Source organism: Diorhabda sublineata, chromosome 4 (assembly GCF_026230105.1).
Source record: "Diorhabda sublineata isolate icDioSubl1.1 chromosome 4, icDioSubl1.1, whole genome shotgun sequence".
NCBI lineage: Eukaryota > Metazoa > Arthropoda > Insecta > Coleoptera > Chrysomelidae > Diorhabda > Diorhabda sublineata.
The window spans coordinates 22,093,501-22,119,069 of record NC_079477.1 but is presented as its reverse complement, the minus strand read 5'-3'; the positions used below and the strand labels follow the sequence as shown (position 1 = coordinate 22,119,069).

Sequence of the window (25,569 nt, the reverse complement as noted above, 5' to 3'; positions counted from 1 at the left end):
ATTTGCTTGGCAGCCATTAATAGTGAACGTTTTCAGTGGATTTGTAAACTTTTATTTGAAAGGCTTTAGACTAATCAATATGGAAGCTAAACTAGATTCTATTCTTCTATAAATATTGTCATTATGTACGATTAAAAAACGTGAAATTATATTTTTAATAAATATTAAATATGTTACCAGTGAATGTAACATAAAAACCACACGTGTTACAATTATTTTTTTCATATTTTCGTATTTGTATATATTTTATCACACTTTTATCATTCTTGTGTTAATATAAAACATTTTTTTGTCGACCAGTGTTATTTAAAGTTTGAATATCGCAATTACAAATTCCTTCATCTAAAACGAGTTTATTGATAATAAATAAATAGTTAAATTTGAAACAAAAAGTCGTGTTTGTATAAAAAAATACGTTATTTAATAAAATTGCTTTTTTCCAATCTAATTCATGAGAAATTAAATTACCTGACATAACCTTAATACAGTGCCTTTTGATGAAACACCCCCGGGGACAGGTAAACAAAATATCTCTAGATTTTAATGGGAATTCCAAGGGATTCTTACTAAACTGAATGCATCTGGAGACAAGTCTCAGTGTACCTGTGTCAATCGAAGAACGAGCTCGATGTTAATACGAGTAAAAAATGTTGAGACTCGATAAACTTTTTATTAACGTATCCGGTTTTCGAAAATTTTTAAGGAAAATACATTTTGAGTGCGGTTGCGTTAATCAACCTAGACTGCGAGTAAGTACGAAGATTTATTTTTGTTTTTAAATTGATTTACCTATATAATATTAAAAAATTCGTTTTATGTATATACAGTGTGTACCACGACGAGTTAAAACTATCTGTATATGACAAAATACTTAAAGTAGAATAATAAAAATTTCTATGTTTGGGTTTTCGGCTACGATCTTTTTAATTAAATAAGATCGTCGACTTCCGGTTCTACCTGTAGCTTTGTTATTTTAAATGGAACACCCTGTATATTAATACATTTTTTAAATATACGTGGAATTTTAGTATACTTTTGTCATAAACGTGGAATTTTAGTATACTTTTGTCATAATTTTTTTTTTTGCATACTTTTGAGTTATTAATTTTTTTGTAAAAAAATTTATCCTTATAAAATATTTTTTTACGAGGATACCTTGGAAGATATGAAAACTGTTTTTATTTCACGTACCGGAAGTCGGCTATCTTTGAAAAAATTTTAGTTAAAAAGATCGTACCCGAAAACCCAAACGTAGAAATTTTCATGATTTTACTATTAGTATTTTGCCATATATACAGATAGTTTTAACTCGTCGTGTATATATAGTCATCCTGTATATATGTATAAATATATTTATAAATATACGAGGGTTGATACTTTTTGTGTTTTGAAAAAAACCAAATACAGATATTTATATAAAGTTAGTTACTTTCGCTTTTTACCGATAGAGAATGTTGCTAAATTCGTTGAATAACTCATGTTACTGCTGTACTTTGTAACGTGATACTGGTCACATTAAAGCAAGTAGTTCGTCATGTAATTGTTCGAGAGGTTGTGAAGATTTTTTCAATATGTTTTGATAAAGACTTAAAGAAAAGTCGAAACGTCAAATTTCTACTTCCAAAAATTATTAATAAAAACTCGAAACGTCATTTTATCTATGTTTTAAAAATTATTAAAAAAACTAATTTTAAAACAGGAGGGACCTAAAATCAAGAACATTTAGATGGATTAAATATATCAAAAGGTCCAATAAATAAGAAAATAAAAAAATATAATTGATTATAGCTTTTGTATACAATAGAATTAGTATTTAAGTCAGCATATACACGCGTGGTGTGTTATTAATAGTTTTGACATCCAACAAATACAGTAATAAGATGAAACAACTTTATATCATCTATATTTTATGTTAATATTTAGTTTTTACAAAAACGTGTACAAAAATCTGTATAAAATCATAATACAATAGAATAATATGTTATTATCTACGTTTTACGTTTATCTATGTTCTAAGAAAATAACAACGAATTTATTTAAAGTGAAAGTGTATGTATATAATACATATAAATATTGATGTATCGGTTAATTTCGTACGAAATTGCTTTCTTTTCAAGGTCTTTAACCCCGTTTCGAACAGTTGGTCAATTATTGTCGACAGTTTTTTATTCAATACAATAATTGCATAAAAAAATTGTTAAATTAGCACACAACTAATTAATATATTAAATTTCAATAAGTTTCGTCTTTTTTTTTGGCAGTAATTATTTTTTGATCTATTGATTTATTCACTCAGAAAATTTCGATATTTACTTTGAAGGAATGAGAAAAAATCCAGTTAAATAGTACTTCAATAATGATTGAAAAACCACAAACGAAGTGAAAACTAACATCTAGGGACGAAGAACCAGAGACGGGATAAAGGAAAGGATACAAAAAGGATATTAAGACTATGGAAGAAACAAAAACAAAAATGTTCACAACGCTAATAAGGCCAGTAATCACCAACGCTATGTAAACAACAGTAATTAACAAAAGAAAAGAAGAAGAACTTGAAAGGACGTTGAGAAAGTCAATAAGGATTACAATAGATCAAAACAAACAAAGAAGGAGAAGGAAAATTTGGTGAAATACATAAAAGCACAAAGATTCAACTGGACTGGGCTTTTAATGGGAAAAAAATCAACTGAAATGATCAAAAGATTAACGCAGTCGAACCCCATCGAAGAGGCAGGCCGAGAAAGATTTGGAGAGACAAAATAGAGGAAAAAATAAGAGAACTGGAAGGCAAAATTCCAGAAACGAAAGAAATGGAAAAAAATAATAAAAAAAGCAGCCAAGACAAACGATAAACTATAAAGAAAACTGAGAGTAATCCACCTCAAAAAAGGATTTTAAAGCACCAAAAGCGATAGTCGTAATCCAAAGGATTGAAAGGCTTGATGAGATTATTAGGACATCAACAATTTTGCACCTATACCCAGAAGTTTCTACAAGACTTCGCATTTCAACTCCTCCCAATGAAAGCAGTTTTTCTGGAAGTTTTATGCCCCATTTCCCAATGTGTTGAACCTACTTACACGACGTTTTTGCTCATTGGTATATCACTGCTTTCAATCTTATCATAAATCCTTGAATCCCCACATGATCTAGATGATTCTGTAGCTTCAATTTTTTTATCTGAATTATCCTGTGGAAGACGCTGGTATTTTTTTTCTTTCACATCCTTCCAGAAGTACCTGTCTACGCGCGAACCTACGCGAACGAAAATTAGGACCTGTCAAAATGACAGGAGGCGTAATGTTTTTTATTCGTACCTATCCGTGGATTTATCCTGGGGTGAATGCTTAGAAGGACGCGATTTCTCACGCGTACGCGTGTGTCAAAAACATCATTTATCATGTTGTATTACGAAAAATTTTCTAAATTGATTTGTTATATGCAGTACGACCATGATCTTTGTATACATAAACGGACGAGTTTTTCGAGCTAACACCGTGACAGGTTTTTTATGACATCTCTTCAATTTGCATCAACTATCATTTACATAAATTATTATTTTATGGACTCGAGAAAACATACTGCAGGAATACTGCTAAATGCATTTATAAATACTGTCGATTTCGAAAAAAAATTGTACAGCAACGTATTATTTTCGTTGTCCATACAGAAAACGTCGAAAAATTCTACAGGAAGCGTCTCGTAAGTGACTCCATAACCTCACCTATGGAAGGAACTGTCTTCTTTGGACCCGGCTCTACCTTTTAAGTCCATCCACATTCTTAACTTTTGTAAAACATTGCCAAACAATCGATGGAAACATCTTCACGACGCTGTTTTTGTCCAGTGGATTTTCTTCAAGATTTCTGGAGTCGTCACCCCATTTGGTCGACCATTGCGATGCTGGTCTTCGTAGAAGTCTCATCCAAAATAGAATCTAGTGCAGACTGTACAGAGTATTGAATTCGTTCCGATTTTCATGGAAATTCGTTATAACTTCTTAAATACCCCATAAATTATTGTTATGGGGAAGTCAAGCTGATTCTAAAGATGCAATAAAATTCAGGATGTTTAATTTAAAAAAAAGTAAGATTATAAATAATTTTAAAATGTGTCAAAAGACAAAAGAGGCATTGATCTTTTATCACACGAATCAATTACCCTGTATATAAGACATCCTGTTTAATAATTAAACATTTTTTTTACTCAATTATAATTAAATTTGACAATGTGGCAAATCTTAAATTTAAAAATTATCGAATTTTTGTGAAGAATCTACACGATTTTCTTTAAAACTGTTTTACCCTTTCGTACACACTCGAAGCTATAATTTATGAGACATCATTCATATTACTATAATTTATCATATTTATAATTCTAAATAAATTTCTTTTCTACGAAAAAATTAAATAATCAGTAATTGCTGGTTATTAAAAAGCAATTAGATTTATAAACATAATTTAATTCAAATCGTACCATCAAGAGACAAGTACAAGTACAATAATATTTCAAAAATGTGGACGATATTGATTTTGTTTTGGTGGAATAGTAATAGTAATAGGTTTTTATTATACTAAATAAGATGACGTAATATACACATTGTAAGTTTATACGTCAATAGCAATCTAATATTTTTATTTTATTATAAATTTAACTATTTATGAGATACAGAGTTATTTCATTACCAATTCAGCCATATTTATTTATTTAAATTTATGTTTTCCAGCGTCCATTTTCTTTTGGTATTGATAAGTTTATTATTCCACCAAAATATGATAATAAAAGTAAGATAGTCAATTGAAAAGAATAATAAATTTTTTTGAAGAAATATACGTGACTTTCATGACAAATTTTGCTAGTTATTACATTTGTTGGGTATCAAGTATCATTTTAACGGATCGTGTGAACTTTACACTCGTGCAGGTATCAGTAATTTAAACAGGTTGCTTTTCTGAAACGAGCTTCGGGTATATTCGTACGTGCCTAAAGTGTTATTTTCGACGACATAAAATTAATATTCAAGGATAAATGATCCGGAATACTGAGAAGTAATCGTTAAATGTCAATTTATTATATAGAGAAACGGTTTATTTACATGGTTGCCAAATTTAAACGGTTGGTTAATTATTAGAAATTCTTCGGAATTGACTTAGTAGAGAAAGTTTAATTTTTTGAATAAAAAAAATTAAAAACGTTCGTTTTTCATGGTAAATCGAAAGATTTACCATGGAATATCCATCCAAGGACATATTTACCAGACCATAAAATATTTCACGTCGTATTTATGAAGCTGTTATAAGTTTTTATATAAAATTATCATTTTTAAATTGTTCATTCACCTAGTGATCTATATATAATATTTTACGTTACGTATAATGAAATAGCTCGTCAAAAATAACACATATAGCATTTTATTACAACTCGGTTTTAGGTAAAGCTCGACATACATGTTCCGGTTTGCCAGAAACTTCCTCATGCGCTGTATCGCCTGCGTATGTAGACCGAAACGTCTATAAATACAAACATGTATATTTTTTGGTATCTATATGAATATTCGGTAGCTCTGCGTGGGCAAATCTGTACAAATAATCTCTCCGGTAGATCGTAGCGTGTGAACCATATTTAAGCTGAATATTCTACTGCTGTAATATATGGATCTCGATGAATACTGAGTATAAAATAATTTTTTTTGGAAAAAAAACTGTTTCGTTTACAAGGAAATAACTAAAGCCCAACACACACGTTCCGGTTTGCCGGAAACTTCCTTTGCTGGATCGCTTGCGTATATAGACCGAAACGTTTATAGAAATCTGTACAAATAACATCTCCGGTATAAAATAAAAAGGAAAAATAAAGTACAGCACACACGTTCCGGTATGCCGGAAAGGTTTGATTGTACAAGTAAATCAACAATGGCGATTAGAAAAAAGTGCGGAGGCGTGTAGATCTGCACGTGTTTGTGTGTGGGTGTGTCAATCCAATATTGCTGCACAGTTTTTTTTTGCATTTAAGTGGATAATGGTTATCGTCTTATTTGCACACTATCTCTCGGTTGAGCTATAATCTTTCGGTTTACCGTGTTTATCGTATCGTGCTTGAGCATTAACAAGTTGCTTCATTATCAATATTATTTTTTTAAGGGTTCCGATTCCTGGGTCTCGGTTCACAATTTGCAGTCTCACGGTGGTGGAATCTTAGATCCCGATGATAAATTAAACGACGTGGCGGACGATAGAGAACAAATTTTAGCGAGTTTCGAAGATGGAGAAGGCGCTCATATCCATGGAGGAGGAGACGGAGCTAGCGGGAGTTCGGTTGGTACAGGAAGTCCCGATATTTTTCACGTAAGCATTCGAAAATTATCAAAGTCATTTTATTTGTCTAAATCTGGCAACATGGTAAATATTTAAAACTGTTTATTAGGATAATTGTGTCTAATGTTACAAAGTCCGGAAACTAATTTATGAAATGGACTTTGTTTTTAATACTTATTATTATTTAAATCAAAAGACGTGATTGTATTAAATATTTTATGCATCACCTGTTAAATTTATTTCGAAATAAAATTATTATTTCCTGTTAACTAACATAAATCTTTTATACGTCGTTCTATAACGGTTTTATTATAGTCCGTTCCTTTAACAACTTATCTTAAGTTTGAACCACCTTGTATATTTACGAGGCTTAAAAACACTGGAACGTTCACTCCCCAAAGACAAATCACAGTTTTTTTGTGAAAAACAGTCTCTTAATATGAATACAAGGTTCTTTTGGTCCAATTTTCGACAAATAATTGTTTGTCTGTCCAAATCGTTCCACAACAACTCAATAGGGTTGAGATCGGGTAAGTGAATCGGCTCATTATTCTTTCCAAGCTCTTTCAAATTATATTTGCGCAGCTACGAGAAATGCTTCGGATCGTTGTCATTCTGATGGCCGAAACGCTTTTTTCTTCAATTTTCACCAGTCGCCTCTCCTCCAAAACATCCCTAAACCATCACCGATCCTTCGCCGTGTTTCACAAATTGATCTAACAGCCGTTTTTCTATTGACATGGTATACAACCTTCTCCCGCTCTTCATGAATCCATTTTTAATGTTTTTCCGCCCAATACAAATTCTTGCTTAACCTTATTTCGATGTTTTCATTACCACCTTGATTATTTTATTTGGATGTCTTCATTGCCACCTTTCCAAAAAGTCCAAATTCTCTCAACATCCTCGGCTTATAGGGTGGTCAAAAACTCAAAATTCCCAAAAATAGAATTGAAAGTTTGTTTCCGCGAAAGACAGCTTCCGGAGACAACTGACAGTTCGTTTTTGACAATAAAAACCATAATCGATTGTTTGTTAGGACGGTGAACATAAATACGGTCCAAACTACCCCCTTACTGACATAGAAGTAACCGGCGAACAAATAGCGAACGGTGTACCGGTTCTGCAGGTTCGTCGTGGCAGCGAACCCAGCTTGAATCAACTTCCAACAGGTCCTCCCGTGCCTTCCGAACATCCGAAACGTTGGAGCGCCGCCCCATTGATATTAGAACCGCCGAGCTCGGGTTACGCAAGTCCTGATTGGATGGACGATACCAGAGAAGAAGAAGAAGACCACGGGTTCAGGAAAATAACCAGAGATGGTAGCAATCGATTATCGATGCAGTTTTTGGGAGCGGACGGCGCTGGGTAGGTTTGGAATTTGTCGTAATATCGTTCGATATGGAAATTTGATTATATTATTTAGGTATCGGTGGGCGGAGGCGGCTGAAAGAGCCGCCGTTTCCAGACAGCACATATCCGGTTCGCTTCCGAGAGAATCGAGACGGAAAGAACCTTTGGGGCAAGCTAATACCACCGCGGGAACGGACGGGGAAGAAATCATCGTGATAAGAAACGAACCCGGACCGTTGGGGATTCACGTTATACCCGATTATGACAGTTTGGGAAGGGAGAAGGGTTTGTTGGTGAAGGGTATCGAACCAGGAGGGAGGATAGACAGGGACGGGAGATTGGCTATTTATGATAGAGTCGTCGAAATCAACGGGGAGAATTTAATTAATGTACCGTTTCAAAGGTGAGTTAGTAGCCGTAGTTTTGATTTGTTTTTTTAATTTTTAATTTTCAAAATAAAAAATCATGTAGGATTCATTCCAGTGAACGCAGCAACTTTAAAATAATATTTCCATACATTTTCCTCGATTTTTTTAACTGTTTTTCCGCATTTTTCATCATTAGAAACAAGTTGATAAAAATAATTGTTTTTTCGAGTTACCCTCGTATGTAATATTTTTTTTTGCTTAATATATCGTATTTTTTTGTTAAATAATATTTTGATACATATAATGATTAATTTGTGTTGATTTAAATCTGTCAAATTGACGTGTATCGTGACTTCATAATAAGAAAAAAGAAATAGCAAAAAACTAATTGACAACTTGTTTTAAAAAGTATTTGTTTTATATTTGTCCTAAAATCGTGATTCTAAATAACTAAAATTGAAAGAAAAAAAATTCTAATCGCTACACTGAGAAAAATGAATATTTCAATTAAAAGATCTAATGTATATAAAAATCGAAATATTTGATTTTAAAATTTATCACACTTAGCAGTTTATCGCATATCTCATAAAAAAACGTTCATTGAGAACTAAAATTCTTGTAAAACAAGCGAGATATCGACGAAAAATACTCAAATATGTGTATTATCAAAATCAAACTGTCACTTTGACAGTATAGGCTGCAACGTATCCCCAAAGCTAGTTTTATCGTCATCTTTTCATATCTACTCATTATACCAACTGTAAATAAGAAAAAAAAAACTAAATAAAAGCAGGAAATTATCGGAAAAATCAATTATACTCGACCAGAAAGACAAACTAGTTTGTCTACTATTATCTCCACTACCAGAATCTAATTAACCGGAAAGAGACGATCCATTGAGGTATATACAGTATGTTTCAAAACACTTTCTGCTTAGTAGAGGTTGTATAGCACACTACAAAACTCTAGAAGCTTCCTATGGACGCTGGTCTTAATATCGAGGGTAATGGAGAGATAGCACGAGAAAAAAGTCTTCGTGCGTGCTGAATCTGTAGACAGCGTTCGAGATCCGATCCCTTCGCGATCTCGAAACACAATGAATTTTTCAACGATTCCAAACGCCTCGCCTGTTTCGGATTTTCGTCTGCTTTTTAAAAATACTTAATACAGGCATACATTTTCCCGAACAACTTGCTTCAGTTAAACAATAATCCGTCGACATTTGACTGACGTAGGAGATTCCACGTAATCTTCTTAATGTTCAAATAGCATACAATTAAATAATTACACTTTAATATACGTGATTTTGGAAAAAACCGAAACCTTCTACCTGCTTTTTGTTCGAACGCCGAGATCTCAGGGAAACTGCGCCTTTTCTAGAGACTTTACTGTTTAAAACCAGCTTTACGTACAAGAATCTAGCAGTACAATTTGGGGGAAATTAACGCCGATAAAGCCAGAAGAAAAAAAAAAGGGAATTGTGGTATTGGAATACGGGGAATAAGAGGAAAATTTGCAATTTGCAATTTTTGTATTGACGAATCAATGCATCAATGAACTCGTTGGATATTTCGTTTCGCAATCAACTGATCCGATCTACCAGAATCATTCAACGATGATGTTAACGGCGACCGTGCATAGTTGTCATATCTAATATTCTTTCAGGGTGCAAGAAATTTTTAAACTGTCCCTAACCTCTCCGGAATTAAGACTGAAAGTGATAAAAACGTCTGGATTGGAGGGTTTACGGAAACCGCCCCCGCCCGTTTACCCCGCTTATCCCGACGATAAAGAGAACGTTTCGATGGTGGAATGCGAACAAAAACGTATGTCTTCGAATTAGTTTTGAATTTTTTTTTTGTTATTATTCAGATTGTTGTTTCGAACACGAAGTATTTTTTAAATTAAGGCCACCTTACAGAAAGTACGAACACTAAAGTGGCCACTGTGTCTCCTACAAAGAAAGTGCCGGCCATTTCGAAAAATCTCAAAGGGCTTTTGACTGCTAATACAAGGAAAATTGGGAAAAAAATCGAGATCGAATTGACGAAAGGGGCGCACGGATTGGGGTTCAGTATTACGACGAGGGATAACCCAGCCGGAGGAAAGTGTCCTATTTACATCAAAAATATCAACGCTGTGGTAAGTTTTTTTTTTTCGAAAAAAAAAATAACTTCGTATTATCCAGATTTAGGTAACAGTGACTGGATTTCAATTTATTATTTTCATTTTCTTAAAGGTAACTGTATCACACCTCGTATTATCCAGATCTAGATATCAGTGACTGAATTTTCACTAATTATTTTCATTTTTTTTTAAATCGACTGAATTTATTTAAAAAAATTTCATTTCAGCTAAAATTTTTTGCACTTGCACTTTTAATTCGTGATCATACCTCGTATTATCCAAATTTAGATAACATTGACTCAATTATCACTAAATATTTTAATTTTTTTCAAAAATCGACTGAATTTATTTAAAAAAATTCATATTTCATTTAATTCGTGATCATACCTCGTATTATCCAAATTTAGATAACATTGACTCAATTATCACTAAATATTTTCATTTTTTTCAAAAATCGACTGAATTTATTTAAAAAAATTCATATTTCATTTAATTCGTGATCATACCTCGTATTATCCAAATTTAGATAACATTGACTCAATTATCACTAAATATTTTCATTTTTTTTCAAAAATCGACTGAATTTATTTAAAAAAATTCATATTTCATTTAATTCGTGATCATACCTCGTATTATCCAAATTTAGATAACATTGACTCAATTATCACTAAATATTTTCATTTTTTTCAAAAATCGACTGAATTTATTTAAAAAAATTCATATTTCACTTAAAATTCACTTTAAATTCGTTATCATACCTCGCATTATCCAGATTTAGATGCCAGTGACTGAATTTTTGCTAGTTATTTCCATTTCCACAATGTGATTAGTAAATGGCTGACGCGTCGTGACGTCATCTCATGACCTATTATTTCCATAAAATGTTTTTGCATTTGGAAATATTTTTGATATAAACCGACAACACCGCCATTGCACATGTCAATTGTCTAATCTATCATATTTTTTAAAATTAAAAATCGACAAGAAGAGGAATTATTACGTTTTAACCTCATATAAATTAATATTTACCGAAACGTTTTAATACTTTTCGTACAAGCCGACAACAGCGCAATTCCATCTGATAGATTGCACATTCGCGACATGACACAATTTTTTTCAGTTGTACGATGCATAAAAAAATTTTAATGAAATAAAATGCTGGAATACGAATGATTCATGATCGATTTATTTTCAATCATCAGTTATAAATAGAGTATAAATATATTTTTAGAAGTCGTTTAATATGTATCGACTTTATAACAAGCATGCGCAGAAGAAGCTCGATTAAATGATACGATTTCATTATTTTTTTACCAATAAATGCGATTTTAGAAAAAAAAATTGAATTATTAACGAACCACATATCAAATCAACAAATTAAACTAGGAATTAATTGTTTCTTTTTACCTAAAAAAAAACTCCAGTTATTCAATAGATTATTCCAAGTAACGCGTTTTTGACGTATTGGCCATTTTGTACTTGGGGGGAATATATATTATTTTACCATAATTTCATTGTTGTTCAAAACTCCGTGTAGTAAAGTTGATTTAAACCGAAACCTTTTACTATTTTTCGTAGAAACCGACAACGTTGCCATCAAAACTGGTGCAAATTGTTATTAACCGAAACTTTTTACGAATTAATTTTTCTCTCATATTTATCAGGGTCCTGCTATAGAGGACGGTCGTCTCAAAATAGGTGACAGACTACTGGAAGTAAACCACAAAGAAATGACCGGAAAAACTCAAAGCGAAGCAGTGGCCCTAATTAAAAGCCTACCGTTAGGTAGTAAAGTTAAAATAGTAGTATCCAGACAAGAAGACGTCGTCGTAGACAATGTTCTACCAAGGATAATTGTAAGTATTAAAACTAATACAGTGTTGCCAAGCATAGATGTTATTTGTAGCAGAAATTTAAATTGAAACTTGTGTGTTATTGCGTCGTTGTGCTTTAGCGTATTTATTCTTTTTATACAGGACGTGGATTTAAAAGAAGTACGAGAAGAAGATACGATCGAAGATATACCGCCGAGCATACCGCCGTTACCACAAAGTCATATACAAGCTTTACAAAACCGGATTACTCCCGAAAAAGGATCGGTAGCAAAAATAATTTCTCAATTCCAGGATAATGTAAATATTTTTTTTATTATTTCATTCAATTCGTACTTTAGGTAGAAATTTGTAGTAGTGGCAACACTGCGCCAACACCGCCATTATAGTTAACGTTATATTTTGGTGATGGGTTCGTTTTATGGTTTCGTGTGGGTATTTAACGAAATTTCTTTCAGCCTTCGGATCAAATCGACGAAACTATGGTTTTCCCTTGGAAACATCGCGAGATTCTAACGTTCAATATACCAGTTCACGATTCTGAAAAAGCCGGTTTGGGGATAAGCGTCAAAGGAAAAACCAGCGGTACCAAAGATCTGGGGATATTCATCAAGGGTGTTATGTTCGGCGGGGCGGCTTCTAGGGACAACAGATTACGTACCAATGATCAATTGCTTAACGTTAACGGGATTTCGTTGTTGCAACAGACGAATAGCGACGCGATGGAAACTTTGAAGAACGCCATACCGCATACGGAAGGACCCGTACCCGGACATATCACGTTGACGATAGCGAGGAAAGTGGAATCGCCGATTACCGGCTCGAGGAAAAATTCCGTGGATAATATTTTGAAGTAAAAATTATTATTTTTTTTTTTTGGTGATTTTGTTTGTGACGGAAAAATTTTTAGTACTTCCGGTGGGGATTCGCAGGAGAAAAGCGATAATTCGGTGAATAATTCCGGTGATTCTGCTGATACGGTTATTTTTAATCCGCATGGTGGAATGGGGAATATTTCTGAGGGTAAATCGCAAATTAATACCAACGGACATGTTAGTCCGTTAAGTCCCATGCATACTTGGAATCCGGTGTTGGAAAGATTGACGGGAAATGGAAAATTCCAACAACAACAATTGAGAAACGAAAGTTATTACAAGGTAATTTATTAAAAAATGAATTTTTTTACAGTTTATTTGTATTACATTCTTTTTTGTCTTTTTTTTATAAAATTTTATATTTTTGTTATAAATTCAACGATGTTGTCACGTTTATCTAAATTTCAGAAATATGTAAGTTTTTTTTATATCAATATTTATATTGAAATTAAACTTTTTTGTTACTAAATTGTTTTGATTTTTGGTTTTTTCTAATTGAAAATTCATGTTTCGACTAATTTTTGATTTTCTAAAACTAATTTTCAATCAGAAAAAACCTGAAATCAAAATAATTTGAAAAAAAAAAAACGTTTAATTTTGATATAAATATTGATTTAAGAAAAATCTAATTATTTGTGAAATTTATATATTTCCATTATAATGTCAGCCAAAGTCATTGCTAGTGGTTTCTGATTTATTTCTAAAAGGGCCTATGTTGACATTGGCCCTTTTAGCATTCATACTGTTACTTTTCGAGCTTGAACATGTCTATCCCCTCTTCATACCAACAATGAACTTTGTCTGACACTCTCCCTCATTTATTTACTTTTTATCTTAACACGCGGTTTTCAAGGCATTTAGTTCAATATGTCTCATTCTCGAGTTTACAAAATATTAGAACTGTGTCGCAAATCAAGTGTTTCAAAAGGTAAGTAATATTATTAATGCTATAATGTTATAATAAATAGAAAAAATGCTTATAAAGTCAAACAGAATACTCCTTTAATTCCTTAAAAGTATACAATTGACACTACAAAACATGATAAATTATCAATTTTCTAGATCCTGTTGCTAGTACTAGCAGAAGTCAGATTGAAAGCAATGAGGCGAATCACAATAACAACATCATTGCATATGATTAAGGTAAATTTTTCGAGTTTTCTATGTCACTTGTTTTAAACATTATGTTTTTTGAAGCATTATGTTCTCAAGAACTGTTCACGAAAACATCTTTTTTTTTCTTTTGTTTAGAAGAAAGGGATTTGGATTATAATAATAGTTTTCAACCTATGATTGAAGAGGTACCTGCTGAAACCCACAATATTAATGATAATATCACTATCATTGTACAAGGTAAATTTCAACAGTTATCTTTTCAGATTTTAACAAAACTGAAAGCATGTAAATTAATGTTCCCAACAATTACTTACAAATCATATTTTTTTAGATGAATTAAATTCAAACTTCCCTAGAAGTTTTCAATATACAAATGAAGAGTTACCTTCTGAAAGTTCAGATATCGCTGATTTACTTGCTGAGAGTTCAAATGATTATGTGCCTTCTTCTGAGAGTAGTAGTGAAGGTGAACAACAAACGCCTGCTAAAATTTTAAAGAATAGGGGAAGAAAACGAAGGGATGAAGTGGAAGCATCCAGGAAGCGTAAAATAAATCCTAGTAACTGGAAAAAACATGTGAGCAAACAACGAAAATTGCAAGGTAAGGAGTATGTTACCTTGAAAGGAAAATTAAGAAGAGCTAAACGCATGAAGCCCCCATGTAATTGTAGAAAGAAATGCTTTGATCTTATGAGTAATGAGGAGAGAGAAATTATTTTTAAAAATTTTTATCAATTATCTTACGATGGCTAAGGCTGGCAAAGGAAGGAATGACAAAAAAGAAAGTAGGCGTCAATATTCTCGGAGATATTTTTTAAATAAAGGTAATATTGGGCTAGAAGTATGCCAAGAAATGTTTAGCAACACTTTAGATATAACAATTAAAAGAATTAGAGTGTGTATTGAGAAAAAAAGAGCTAGTGAAGCAGGTATGTGTGCTTCAGATAAACGGGGAAAACATGGAAAACAGCCCGTAATCCCAGAAAAAAAGAAAGATTTTATTAGAAGACATATAAACCAATTCCCATCCTATGAAAGTCATTATTCAAGGTCTCATTCTCAGAAAAAATATTTGCCATCTCATTTATCAATTTCACAAATGTACAGGTTATACTAGGAAGAGTGTGTCATAAATAACGTCAGCCCGCAAAAAGAATCTATGTATCGTAAAATTTTTGTCGAAGAATTTAATCTTTCATTTCATAAACCAAAAAACGATACATGTGGAAAATGTGACAAAATCGAAATGTTGATCAAAACAGAGGCAAATGAGAGTAACAAAAATATAATAATTATTGAAACAGATATTCATATGCTTTTGGCAAAATCTTCCTATGATGAGAAAAAAAATGATGTCGAAAAAAGTAAAACAAATGAAAAGATTATGACCATAAGTTTTGACCTGCAAAAATGTCTCCCAACCCCACTTTTATCAAGCGGAATATCGTTTTATAAAAGGCAACTGAGGACACTGAATCTCACTTTATACATCACTAGTAGGAACCAAAACCCAGCAGCAATTTGCTATCTATGGGATGAGACAATCGCAGCTAGAGGAGGTCGAGAAATTGCATCATGTCTATACGCGTTTTTAAAGCAAATCCCAGTCGACATTGAAGAAGTCAATATTTTCAGTGATTCGTGTCCAGGACAAAATCGAAATATTTTTGTTGCTTTGATGTTTTTATTCTTAACTAAAGAATTATCTAGCAAAGGTAGGAAAATAGTAATCAATCACAAGTTTCTCGAAGCAGGGCACACCCACATGGAGGCAGACTCAGTGCATGCATTGATAGAGAAGACAAGGAAAAGAACAAATGCTCTCATTTAACTTCCTCGTGACTGGGCAAATTTAATTAGAATGATTCCAAGAAAACCACCAATCATCGTACATGAAATGCAACAAGATAGATTTCTAAACTTTAAAGAACTTCTCGGAACTGTATTTGTACAAAAAAAAGTTAATACTGCCGGGGAGCCAGTTAAGGGGACCAAAATCAAATGGATGCAATATCGATGGAATAAACCAAATGAAATCCAGTACAAAATTTCTTTTGGAAATGACGAGCAATTCAAAACAATAAGCTTAGTAAAAAAAGATACGAGACATTCTACCAACACCGATTATTATTTCAACTTACGACCCATATCAAACAAGCCATTACCATTGAGTAATGAAAAACTTAAAGACTTGGAAAGACTTAATGCAGTACATTATCGAAATCTTTAATAACCGCTTAGGTGAAACGGGCTCTTTACGCTCAAAAACTGAGCACGGTGCTACAAAAAAAATCACTACCAATGAAGAAGATGAAATTTTAATTTGTGTTACGGAGAGTCCAGATATCAGTACTCGCCAATCAAGTCTGCAAATAGGTATAAGCCAATCATCTATTTTTATAATACTGAAGAGGGAAAAATTGCTTCCATATCATTACACACCTGTTCAGAATTTATTACCTCAAGATTTACCTAAGCCTCTACAATTTGATCATTTTTTTCAAGATAAACAAAATGTTAACCCAGATTTTCTGGATACAATTCTTTTTACTGGTGAGACAACATTTACCAGACGAGGAATATTTAATTATAAGAATAATCATTTGTGGGATTCTGAAAATCTACATGCTATGAGGGAAACACATTTTCAGCACGAGTTTAAGGTTAAAATTTGGTGTAGTGTAATATGTGGGTATTCAATAGGTCCTTATGAACTGTCAACCAATTTAAATGGACCTCTTTATTTAGATTTTCTTCAAGAACATTTACACGAATTACTAGAGGATATACTTCTCGCTTTAAGACAAAATATGTGTTTTTTGCACGACGGAGCACCGCCACATTATTCTTTACGAGTTCGTCAATACTTAAAAGAACAGTTTACGCATCGATGGATTGGTCGTGGAAGAGAGTTTGCTTGGCCACCAAGAGGCCCCGATTTAAATCCTTTGGACTTTTCAATTTGGTCGCAAATGAAGGCATTAGTTTACAAAGAAAAAATTACTTCTCTTTCTGCGACGGAAAATAGAAGAATCCGCGAATGTAATTAAAAACAATAGACAAGGATTATTTGATATTAAGAGATCTTTACGAAAGCGGATCATAAAGTGTATTGAAGTAAATGGTGGGCATTTTAAGCATTTGCTTTGAAGTTTTTTATTTTTGTTTACAAATGTGTTATTGTTACATATTTAAGGAATAATAAAATTTTTTTTGAAAAAATTAAAATGTATTGAACTTTTTAGAAGCAAATAACTCGATAACCGATTAAGTTACACGAATCAAAGAAGAGTAAATTTTTTTGTAGAGATTAATGCTTTTTAATATTTTTTCATTATTTTAGTTGTAAGTTCAGCCCAAAAAAAGTTTACTTTGATTTAATTAACACAAACAAGTGTAACTAGCGCCCTCTATTAGCAATGTTAAATTAGAGTAAAAATTATGATTCATCATGCCAACAAACGAAAATTGCAAATTTTCAAAGAGAAATTGTGAAAACATAAAAAATTATTGTGAAAATTAAAATTTAAAGTTTGAACACCCCGTATCTCGGAAACTAACCCTGTATAATTGGATTTTTTTCAAATTAAAATTGATAATCAATTTAAGGTTTTTTTTGGTGAATCGTCTCGATTTTTCTTCTTTTCTTATTGAAAATTATTTATTCAAAATTCGAAATAAGTCAAAACGACAAATTTTTTAATCTTGTGCCCTAATTTTGGCAACATACCATATGTTTAAGTCCATAATGGCGGTTATAATATGTAAAAATATGCTATGTTGCCAAGTTTAAATATATTTCATACATAATTAGATTTTTTTTAATTTAACATTTTTTTGGTAAATCGTCTCGATTTTTTCTTCTTTTCTTATTGAAAATTATTTATTAAAACTTCGGAATAAGTCCAAACGTATTTTTTTTCATCTTGTGCCCTAATTTTCAATCAGATAAGATGAAAAAATCGAGACGATTCACCAAAAAAAAACCGCTAATTTGAATATCAATTTTAATTTGGAAAAAATCTTGTTATTCGCAAAATAAAGTTAAACGTGACAACACCTTTAAATTTATAACAAGATTATGAAATACATAGAAATATATGATGCGAGATAAATCGGTTAACTTATTATTTTTGAATCTTTTAGTGGTAAACAAAAATCTTGTAATTTTGGTATTCAAACTTATAGGCCTCATTTTTGTCTTAAATATACCGAAAATTTTTTTAAAAATATTAATTTTTCTACTATCGTGATCAAAATAAGACTTTATTCACACTTTCGAGTGCGTAAAACTTTATTAAAAATTAAAACATTATTTAAACAGTAGCACGTAAAAAAACGTATTATTAAGGTCTCCGTAATGTATAGTGGCTAGAATACGACGATGGTCCCAGGTTCAAGTCGCACAGATGCCATTTTTTATTTTTCTATTCATTCAGTAATAATTATTGATATGCGACATTTATACATGCAGATAAAAGTTTCATAATTATACAATTTCGTCCGTTTGTTTAAATTTGGATTAAAATATTAATAATCGTATATTTTATAAAGGAAAATTACCATTAAACTTTCGTATTTCGATAAAATTGTCGTTAATAGAAAAAATATTGTATGCAATTCGTGCGTAAAGGAGCTATAGAGCTAAAAGGAGATTATGTAGTCGTAATATTTCAAGTTTCGTATAAATTTCAGGCTACTCACGATACTTGGTCTAGTAGCATGCTTGGAAATAACTCATTCGGCAACATGTCCAGCGCTACGGTGAACGTGGCAACTGCGGAACCGATTCTCATCGAAGACGAATACGGTTCCAGGGTATTGCCGCATCCGCAAAAGTAATTAAATTGTTAAAATCGTAAGAAAAATCGTTTTTCTCTAAATGTCTATTCGTAATTTCAGGATAAACGTTCACGTGACGAACAAAATTCCGGAAAATCGCGTCGACGAAGACACTAAAACGAATTTATCGGGAAGTAACGGTGATAGAAGTACGGATACGTCTTCGCAAACCACCGTACAGTGTACGGACGCCACGTACGCCAGTCAATTATCTTTAGAAAATCCCCAAGGATTTTCTAGGGACGCTTTCGGTAGGCAGAGTATGTCCGAAAAGAGACACGCCACTTTGGACGCTAAAAATACCGATACTTATCAAAAATCGAAGAAATTGAGGGAGGAAAGGAAAAAGGAGAAACGTAAGTCAATATTCTATATTATATTTTAATTAATAATCCCGTATCTAGCGAATTTTAAACGAAATTAGGTTTCCTATCTATAAAATCAGGCAACGATGCGTATGTAAACTGTCCAATTAAATGTCAATTTCGAGCTTCTAATAAACTTTCAATTATCATACTGTAATCTTCAAATTTCTATCAAACTGTCAATTGTCGATGTCATCTGTCAATTATCAAACTATTATCTATTTCAAATTTCTAATAAATTGTTGGTTGTCAAATTAATGTCAATTTCGACTGTCTAATGAACTGTCTATTATCAAACGACCGTTAATATTAAATTTCTAATAAACTGTCAATTCCAATTGTCCAATAAATTGTCAATTGTTAAACTACTGTCAATTTCAACTGATCAATGATCAAACTATTATTAATTTCAACCGTATAATGAATGTCAATTATAAAACGTTTGTCATCATTTCAACTGTCTGAATTGTCGAAGTATTGTCAATTTCAAATGTCTAATGAACTGACAGTTGTCAAACGACAATCAATAAATTTCTGATAAATTTTCAATTGTCCAATAAACTGTCAATTATTGTCAAACTACTGTCAATTTCAAATTTCACTTGTCTAATTAACTGTCAATTATAAAAACTTATGTCAATTTTAATTTGCTATTGTCAATTTCAACTGTTCAATAAACTGTTAATTTCAATTTTCACCTGTCTTAATGAATGGTCAATTATCAAACTATTATCGATTTCAATCAATCAATTTCATCTGTCAATTGTCAATTTTCGGTAAACAAAAGTCAATTCAATATTTCAATTCATTAGTGAATAAACACTCATTTAAATCACTAAATATACAATGAGTTTACATCAGCGCCTTAAAGACGCTAATCCTCATTAAAACCATATTTTTTATATATATAAATTGATGTTTGTATTTGTTGCTTGGTGACCTTATCTGCGAGGTGTATAAGAAAAGTAATGAAATTGTTCGATTAACAACGTTATTCCAATAAAAATGGTATATTAACACACTTTTAAAGATGTTCAATTGGTTCTAATTTAACTGTTGTAATATTTTAAATGGTCCCCAGAGGTCTCAACTACCATAGTTTAATCTTATTGAAACGTTTTTCTTATTTATTTATACGATTTCAATTCGTGGGGCCAATTCATAAACACTATACACTACACTAACTTATAATAATTCACTAATCACTATCACTTAACTTATTTATATAAATTCTTCGATTACTTCGCTAATTCAGACTGGTGACTACGACTATAAGGTAGACTGCGCTACGTAAATCCCTTATATATCCAAAAAATAATTCTAAAGATAACCAAGAATATAAAGAAACAAAATAAGTAAATAGAAATTTGTCAAAAGAAACAATGTAAATGCAGAGAATTTCTGCAGTATTGGTTGGAAAATGCACAGAATTTGTTAAAAATGCGCAGTATTTGTTGAAAAATGCTCAGAATTTTGATGAAAATGCGCAGAATTAATTGAATGCACAGAATTTCTTGAAAAATGGGTAGAATTTCTTGAAGACTGCGCAGAATTTGTGGAAGAATGCGCAAAATTTGTTGAAAATGCTCAGAATTTTGTGAAAAATGCTCAGATTTTGATGAAAATGCCCAGAATTAATTGAAGAATGCACAGAATTTGTTGGAAAATGCGCAGAATTTCTTGAAAAATGCGTAGAATATCTTGGAGAGTGCGCAGAATTTGTGGAAGAATGCGCACAATTTGTTGAAGAAAGCACATAATTTCTTGAAGAATGCATAGAATTTGTTGAAGAGTGCGCAAAATTTGTTGAAGAATGCGCAAAATTTGTGGAAAAGGCTCAGAATTTTGTTGAAGAACGCAAAGAATTTCTTGCAGAATGCGCAGAATTTTTTGAAGAGTGCGCAAATTTTGTTGAAGAATGCGCAGTGTTGGTTGAAAAATGTTCAGAAATAAACTACTTGCTATAAAAAGTTATATAAAAACAAAGATCAAACGAATTCCGGGAATTTCTTCAAAAGCGGCGCATTTGCCGAATTTTAGAATTCTATTATATCCAAACTGGGCGAATATAAGTTCGTAACGATATATTTCAATTGGGACAAGAAAAAGTCGCTACGACTTGAATTTGGTTTCTTGTTCATTAGGAATCCTCTTAACGTGATTGTTTAATTCTTACATTTTGATGATCTGGATGGTGTTCTAAATAGTTGTTGTCAAATCATTACTTTTCTTGTCCGCCTTTTTATGTTTAATTAACTGAATGCTATATTTGTGCTAATTATGTGTGTTTTCTCATCTAATCCCGCAGCCGGTTTAGTTCGAGTAGGTTCGGTGGAGTCTGTCATTAGTGTAAACAGGTCTTCAGAACATCCCGAATGTAAGCAATTATCATTTATCATCACAAATATCAATTAATTCGATTAAACTCAATAGTTAATTAGTTTTTGTTTTTTCGTAACAGATGCCGATAAATTGGGTCAATTAGGACCGAGTCTCGGTATGAAAAAATCATCTAGTTTGGAATCGTTACAAACCATGGTACAAGAGGTAATAAATAATATAAATTTATCAAAATATTTATTTATTTATTCGTTTAATTATTTAGATACAAATGCAAGAAGAAGGCGATCCCGCTTACAGTTACAGAGGCCCTAACGGGGCTCTAAAAGTTATCCGAGGTAGGGGATGCGAAGAAAGTTTCAGAGCAGCCGTAGTCGATCCTAATCATCGTAGCGAAATAGGTGCCAAAAAACATTGGTTATTAGACGGCCCTATGGAAAACGAACGCGAAATAGACGGTTTCACAAATAGCAGAGGAGCGCCCAGACAATCGTCCTTGAACGCGACCATCGACACCAAAAATAAATCAGCCAAGAAGAAACAGGGAATATTCAAAGGAATAGGATCGATGTTTAGGTATAATTAACGAAAATTCATAACGAATCGCATTTTAGTTTTCGACTTACAGATTTGGTAAGCACCGAAAACTCGATTTCCAACCGGCGGAACCGGTCCAACATTACAACACCGCCGATTTCGATACGGCGGTGGCGGTTACACCCCAACAGGAACCCGATAACAAAAGTCAGAGTAGTCAAAGCGAAAGGTCGCAAGAAACGACGCAAAAACCGTCGAATACTCCCAATCCCTCCACATCCCATCAATCTCAAGGATCGTATCATCTGTCGCAGGGTTCTCAACATTCTCAAAATACCATGTACCAAAATTCCCATAACAATTCGCAAAGTTCGCATCATTCCACGCATCATAACGTTCAACAACCACCACAGAATCGTTCGTCGCCTACTGCCAATCATGTACAACAACCCTTAGGACAAGGGCAAAATTTAAGGGAGCAATTGTATCAGCGACACGGTTATTTACATAGACACGCTGAACAAGTACAGGTTAGTCGGTTTGCGATAAAAAAAATTAGGTTAGGTTTACTTGACTTAAGGCAGGTTTACTTTAGCTTCGATTTAATTAGTTCTTGTTTATTTAGCTTAGGTCAGGTTTACTTTAGATTCGATTGAATAAGGTCTTGTTTACTTGGCTTAGGTCAGGTTTACTTAAATTTCGATTAGGTAAAGTTTACTTGGCTCAGATTAGGTTTACTTAAATTTTGATTACGTTTGGTTTCTTTGACTTAGGTCAAGTTTGCTTTAACTTCGATTGAATTGAATTTAGTTGACTTAAGTCAGATTTACTTCAGCTTTGATTGAGTTAGTTCTTGTTTGTATAACTTAGTCAGGTTTATTTTAGCTACTTTAGCTCCTATTAAGTTAGGTTTACTTTAGCTTCTATTAAATTAGGTTTACTTAAATTTCGGTTACGTTGGGTTTACTTGGCTTAGATTAGGCTTACTTACTGAATGCATTGGGTTTACTTGGCTTAAGTCAGGTTTGCTTTAACTTCGATTGAGTTAAGTCTTGTTTATTTAGCTTAGGTCAGATTTACTTTAGCTTCCATTGAATTAGGTTTACTTTAACTTCGATAAGGTTGGGTTCAGTTGGCTTAGGTCAGTTTTACTTTAGCTTCGATTGAGTTAGTTCTTGTTTATTTATCACAAGTCAGGTTTACTTTAGCTTTTATTGAATTAGGTCTTATTTACTTGCCTTAGGTCAGGTTTACTTGAATTTCGATTATGTTAGGTTCATTTGACTTCAGCTTCTATTGAGTTAGGTTTACTTTAACTTCGGGTTGGGTTGGGTTTACTCGACGTATGTTAGGTTAGGTTAGGTCTACTTGGCTTAGATAAAGTTTACTTAGTTTATCTTAATTTGCCCATAACTCAAAAATAGGTATTTTTCTATGAAATACGACGTTTCCATAATAAAAAGGAAATGCTATTCGTTCCAGTCAAAAATATCAAATAAAGTAATCCGATTATCGGTAAAAATATTTCATATTTGATTCGATAAATGGATCCCGCAATTTAGAAAACGCGAAAAATTTTTATCGAAATTTTTGAAGTGAACGGTATTTCCAAATTGTTTTAACCTCACTTTTTATTATGATCAATAGGTGATACCCGAAAATACCGTAGCCCCTTCGATAAAATACCGACAAAATTCATCGGAACACCGTCACCGTCACGAAAGGGATTTACACAAACAGAGAACGACACACAGACACACTTATTACCAAACTGAAGATAGAGACGTTTACGATCAGAGACATCAACAGAGATTGGAACAACCGATAAATTCGTACGTCGAATACGGACGACCGGGAAGTAGATCTGGAATTACGGATTCGGTTCCTTTTACGCATTATGTTAATTATAACGAACTGCAGAATCATATCAGGTGAGAAAAACGTTCCAATACGTCAAATGTTTCGAATGATTTTAATTAGGGTGAATGTGTATATCTATATACGAAAAGTACAGGGGAAAACCGAGGGTACTCTTTTTACCTAAAGTCTTCAATTTTCAATTTAAATCGAGATAAAAGAAGATTAAAGTATAAATATTCAATAATTTATTATTTAACAAACCCTTAGATTATTTTAAAACGAATCCGTTGATAAATCTTCGAGTTTATGGAAGAGGACCAAGTCAAAAGCTATTTAGAATATCTGTATATCTAGTAGATTTCTACGTTTGGACTCGATTTATCAATATTGAATCATTTGATAGAGGTTGAAGACTCGATGGATAATACCAGGCAACCATCGAACAACCCCTATGGGTTCTTTTGACCTTTGGAGCTATTTTCTTCAATTATATACTATAATTTCGTAATGCTTTGATTGTTTTGCTTCTCTTTTATAGCATTATATTCTTGAAAATATAGATTTTGATGTCAAGAAGCTTGAAATATCTCTTGGTCCATGTTTTGGACGAAATAAAAACTTAACGGTATCCAAGATGTCAAAAACATGGGTTAAATGGAAGAGAAGTCGAAATTTTGACCTTCCGAAGATTGTAATGGACTCTAGTTCAAAATCGAGCGCTATTTTGTGAAAATTCATCCATTTTCAAAACTTTGATGAAATCTCCTGCAGGTATCTAAGTAACCAAATGTCGATTTGGTACTAGATCAGTTAGTCAACTGAAAATAATGATGGATTATAATAGTATCGAGTAGATATTCCTTAAAGGTCTTGGTGAACCTCAAGAGATCCAGAGCAAAGACTCGACAGAATTTTATCGTTATGTCAGTGGACAGTTTTTCCATAAGTGGTGCGGGTGATTTCCCAAGGATCTATGGAAGTTTTCAAAAAATTTCAACCATTAGATAATTGATTCCAAAAATTATCCAAGTGAACCGCCATAGACTTAGAACAAAGTCTGTACAGGGCTCTACAAAAAATTTTATCCTTATGTCAGTGGTCTGAAGTGGTCCAGGTGAATTCCCAAGGATCTAGGGGCAGAAATTCCACATTTTTAAGAAAATTTTCACCATTAGATCATTGATTTCAAAAGTGATATTGGTAAACCCCCAGAGATTTAGGATAAAGACTCTACAGGGCTCTGCAAAAACTCCGCCTAGGGTGGTTGATGGGTGGATTGAGTAGCCCATTGACTATCACTGCCGGTCCCAAGCCCGGATAAAGGAGGAGGGTTAAGGGGTGAGGCCAGCAACCTGCCCCTCGTAAAAAGAAAAAACGCTCACAGAACTGTCACATTAACCTCGGAAACTGGACGGAGCATTGACGACGACACGGCACGAAAACGGAAAAAACGAGTATGGAAAGAAAACATAGTAAGACTCGGAAGTTGGAACATTACATCATGGAGCAACAAAGACTATGAGGTGGTCTTAGAAATAGAGAAAAACAAAATAGATTTCTGCGCACTTTCAGAGACCAAGAAGAAAGGTAATGGTAGTCAAAGGTACCAAAACTACATACTGTTTTATAGTGGAGTCGAC

The 25,569-nt window shown here is 32.7% G+C and overlaps 1 protein-coding gene across 2 annotated transcripts in view; it reads left to right on the top strand.

Moving 5' to 3' along the window:
- Positions 1 to 25,569, top strand: part of LOC130443114 (partitioning defective 3 homolog) — a 67,260-nt gene that overhangs the window by 34,800 nt on the left and 6,891 nt on the right. For both annotated transcript variants that reach the window (XM_056777588.1, XM_056777587.1), the window contains exons 2-17: positions 6,141 to 6,344; positions 7,354 to 7,682; positions 7,741 to 8,070; positions 9,701 to 9,861; positions 9,945 to 10,177; positions 11,827 to 12,018; positions 12,139 to 12,294; positions 12,453 to 12,847; positions 12,905 to 13,151; positions 18,681 to 18,823; positions 18,888 to 19,183; positions 21,501 to 21,569; positions 21,654 to 21,739; positions 21,798 to 22,108; positions 22,161 to 22,599; positions 23,717 to 24,000. In XM_056777588.1, coding sequence (XP_056633566.1) covers positions 6,141 to 6,344; positions 7,354 to 7,682; positions 7,741 to 8,070; positions 9,701 to 9,861; positions 9,945 to 10,177; positions 11,827 to 12,018; positions 12,139 to 12,294; positions 12,453 to 12,847; positions 12,905 to 13,151; positions 18,681 to 18,823; positions 18,888 to 19,183; positions 21,501 to 21,569; positions 21,654 to 21,739; positions 21,798 to 22,108; positions 22,161 to 22,599; positions 23,717 to 24,000 — 3,875 coding nt within the window. The remainder of the gene's footprint in view (positions 1 to 6,140; positions 6,345 to 7,353; positions 7,683 to 7,740; positions 8,071 to 9,700; positions 9,862 to 9,944; positions 10,178 to 11,826; positions 12,019 to 12,138; positions 12,295 to 12,452; positions 12,848 to 12,904; positions 13,152 to 18,680; positions 18,824 to 18,887; positions 19,184 to 21,500; positions 21,570 to 21,653; positions 21,740 to 21,797; positions 22,109 to 22,160; positions 22,600 to 23,716; positions 24,001 to 25,569) is intronic.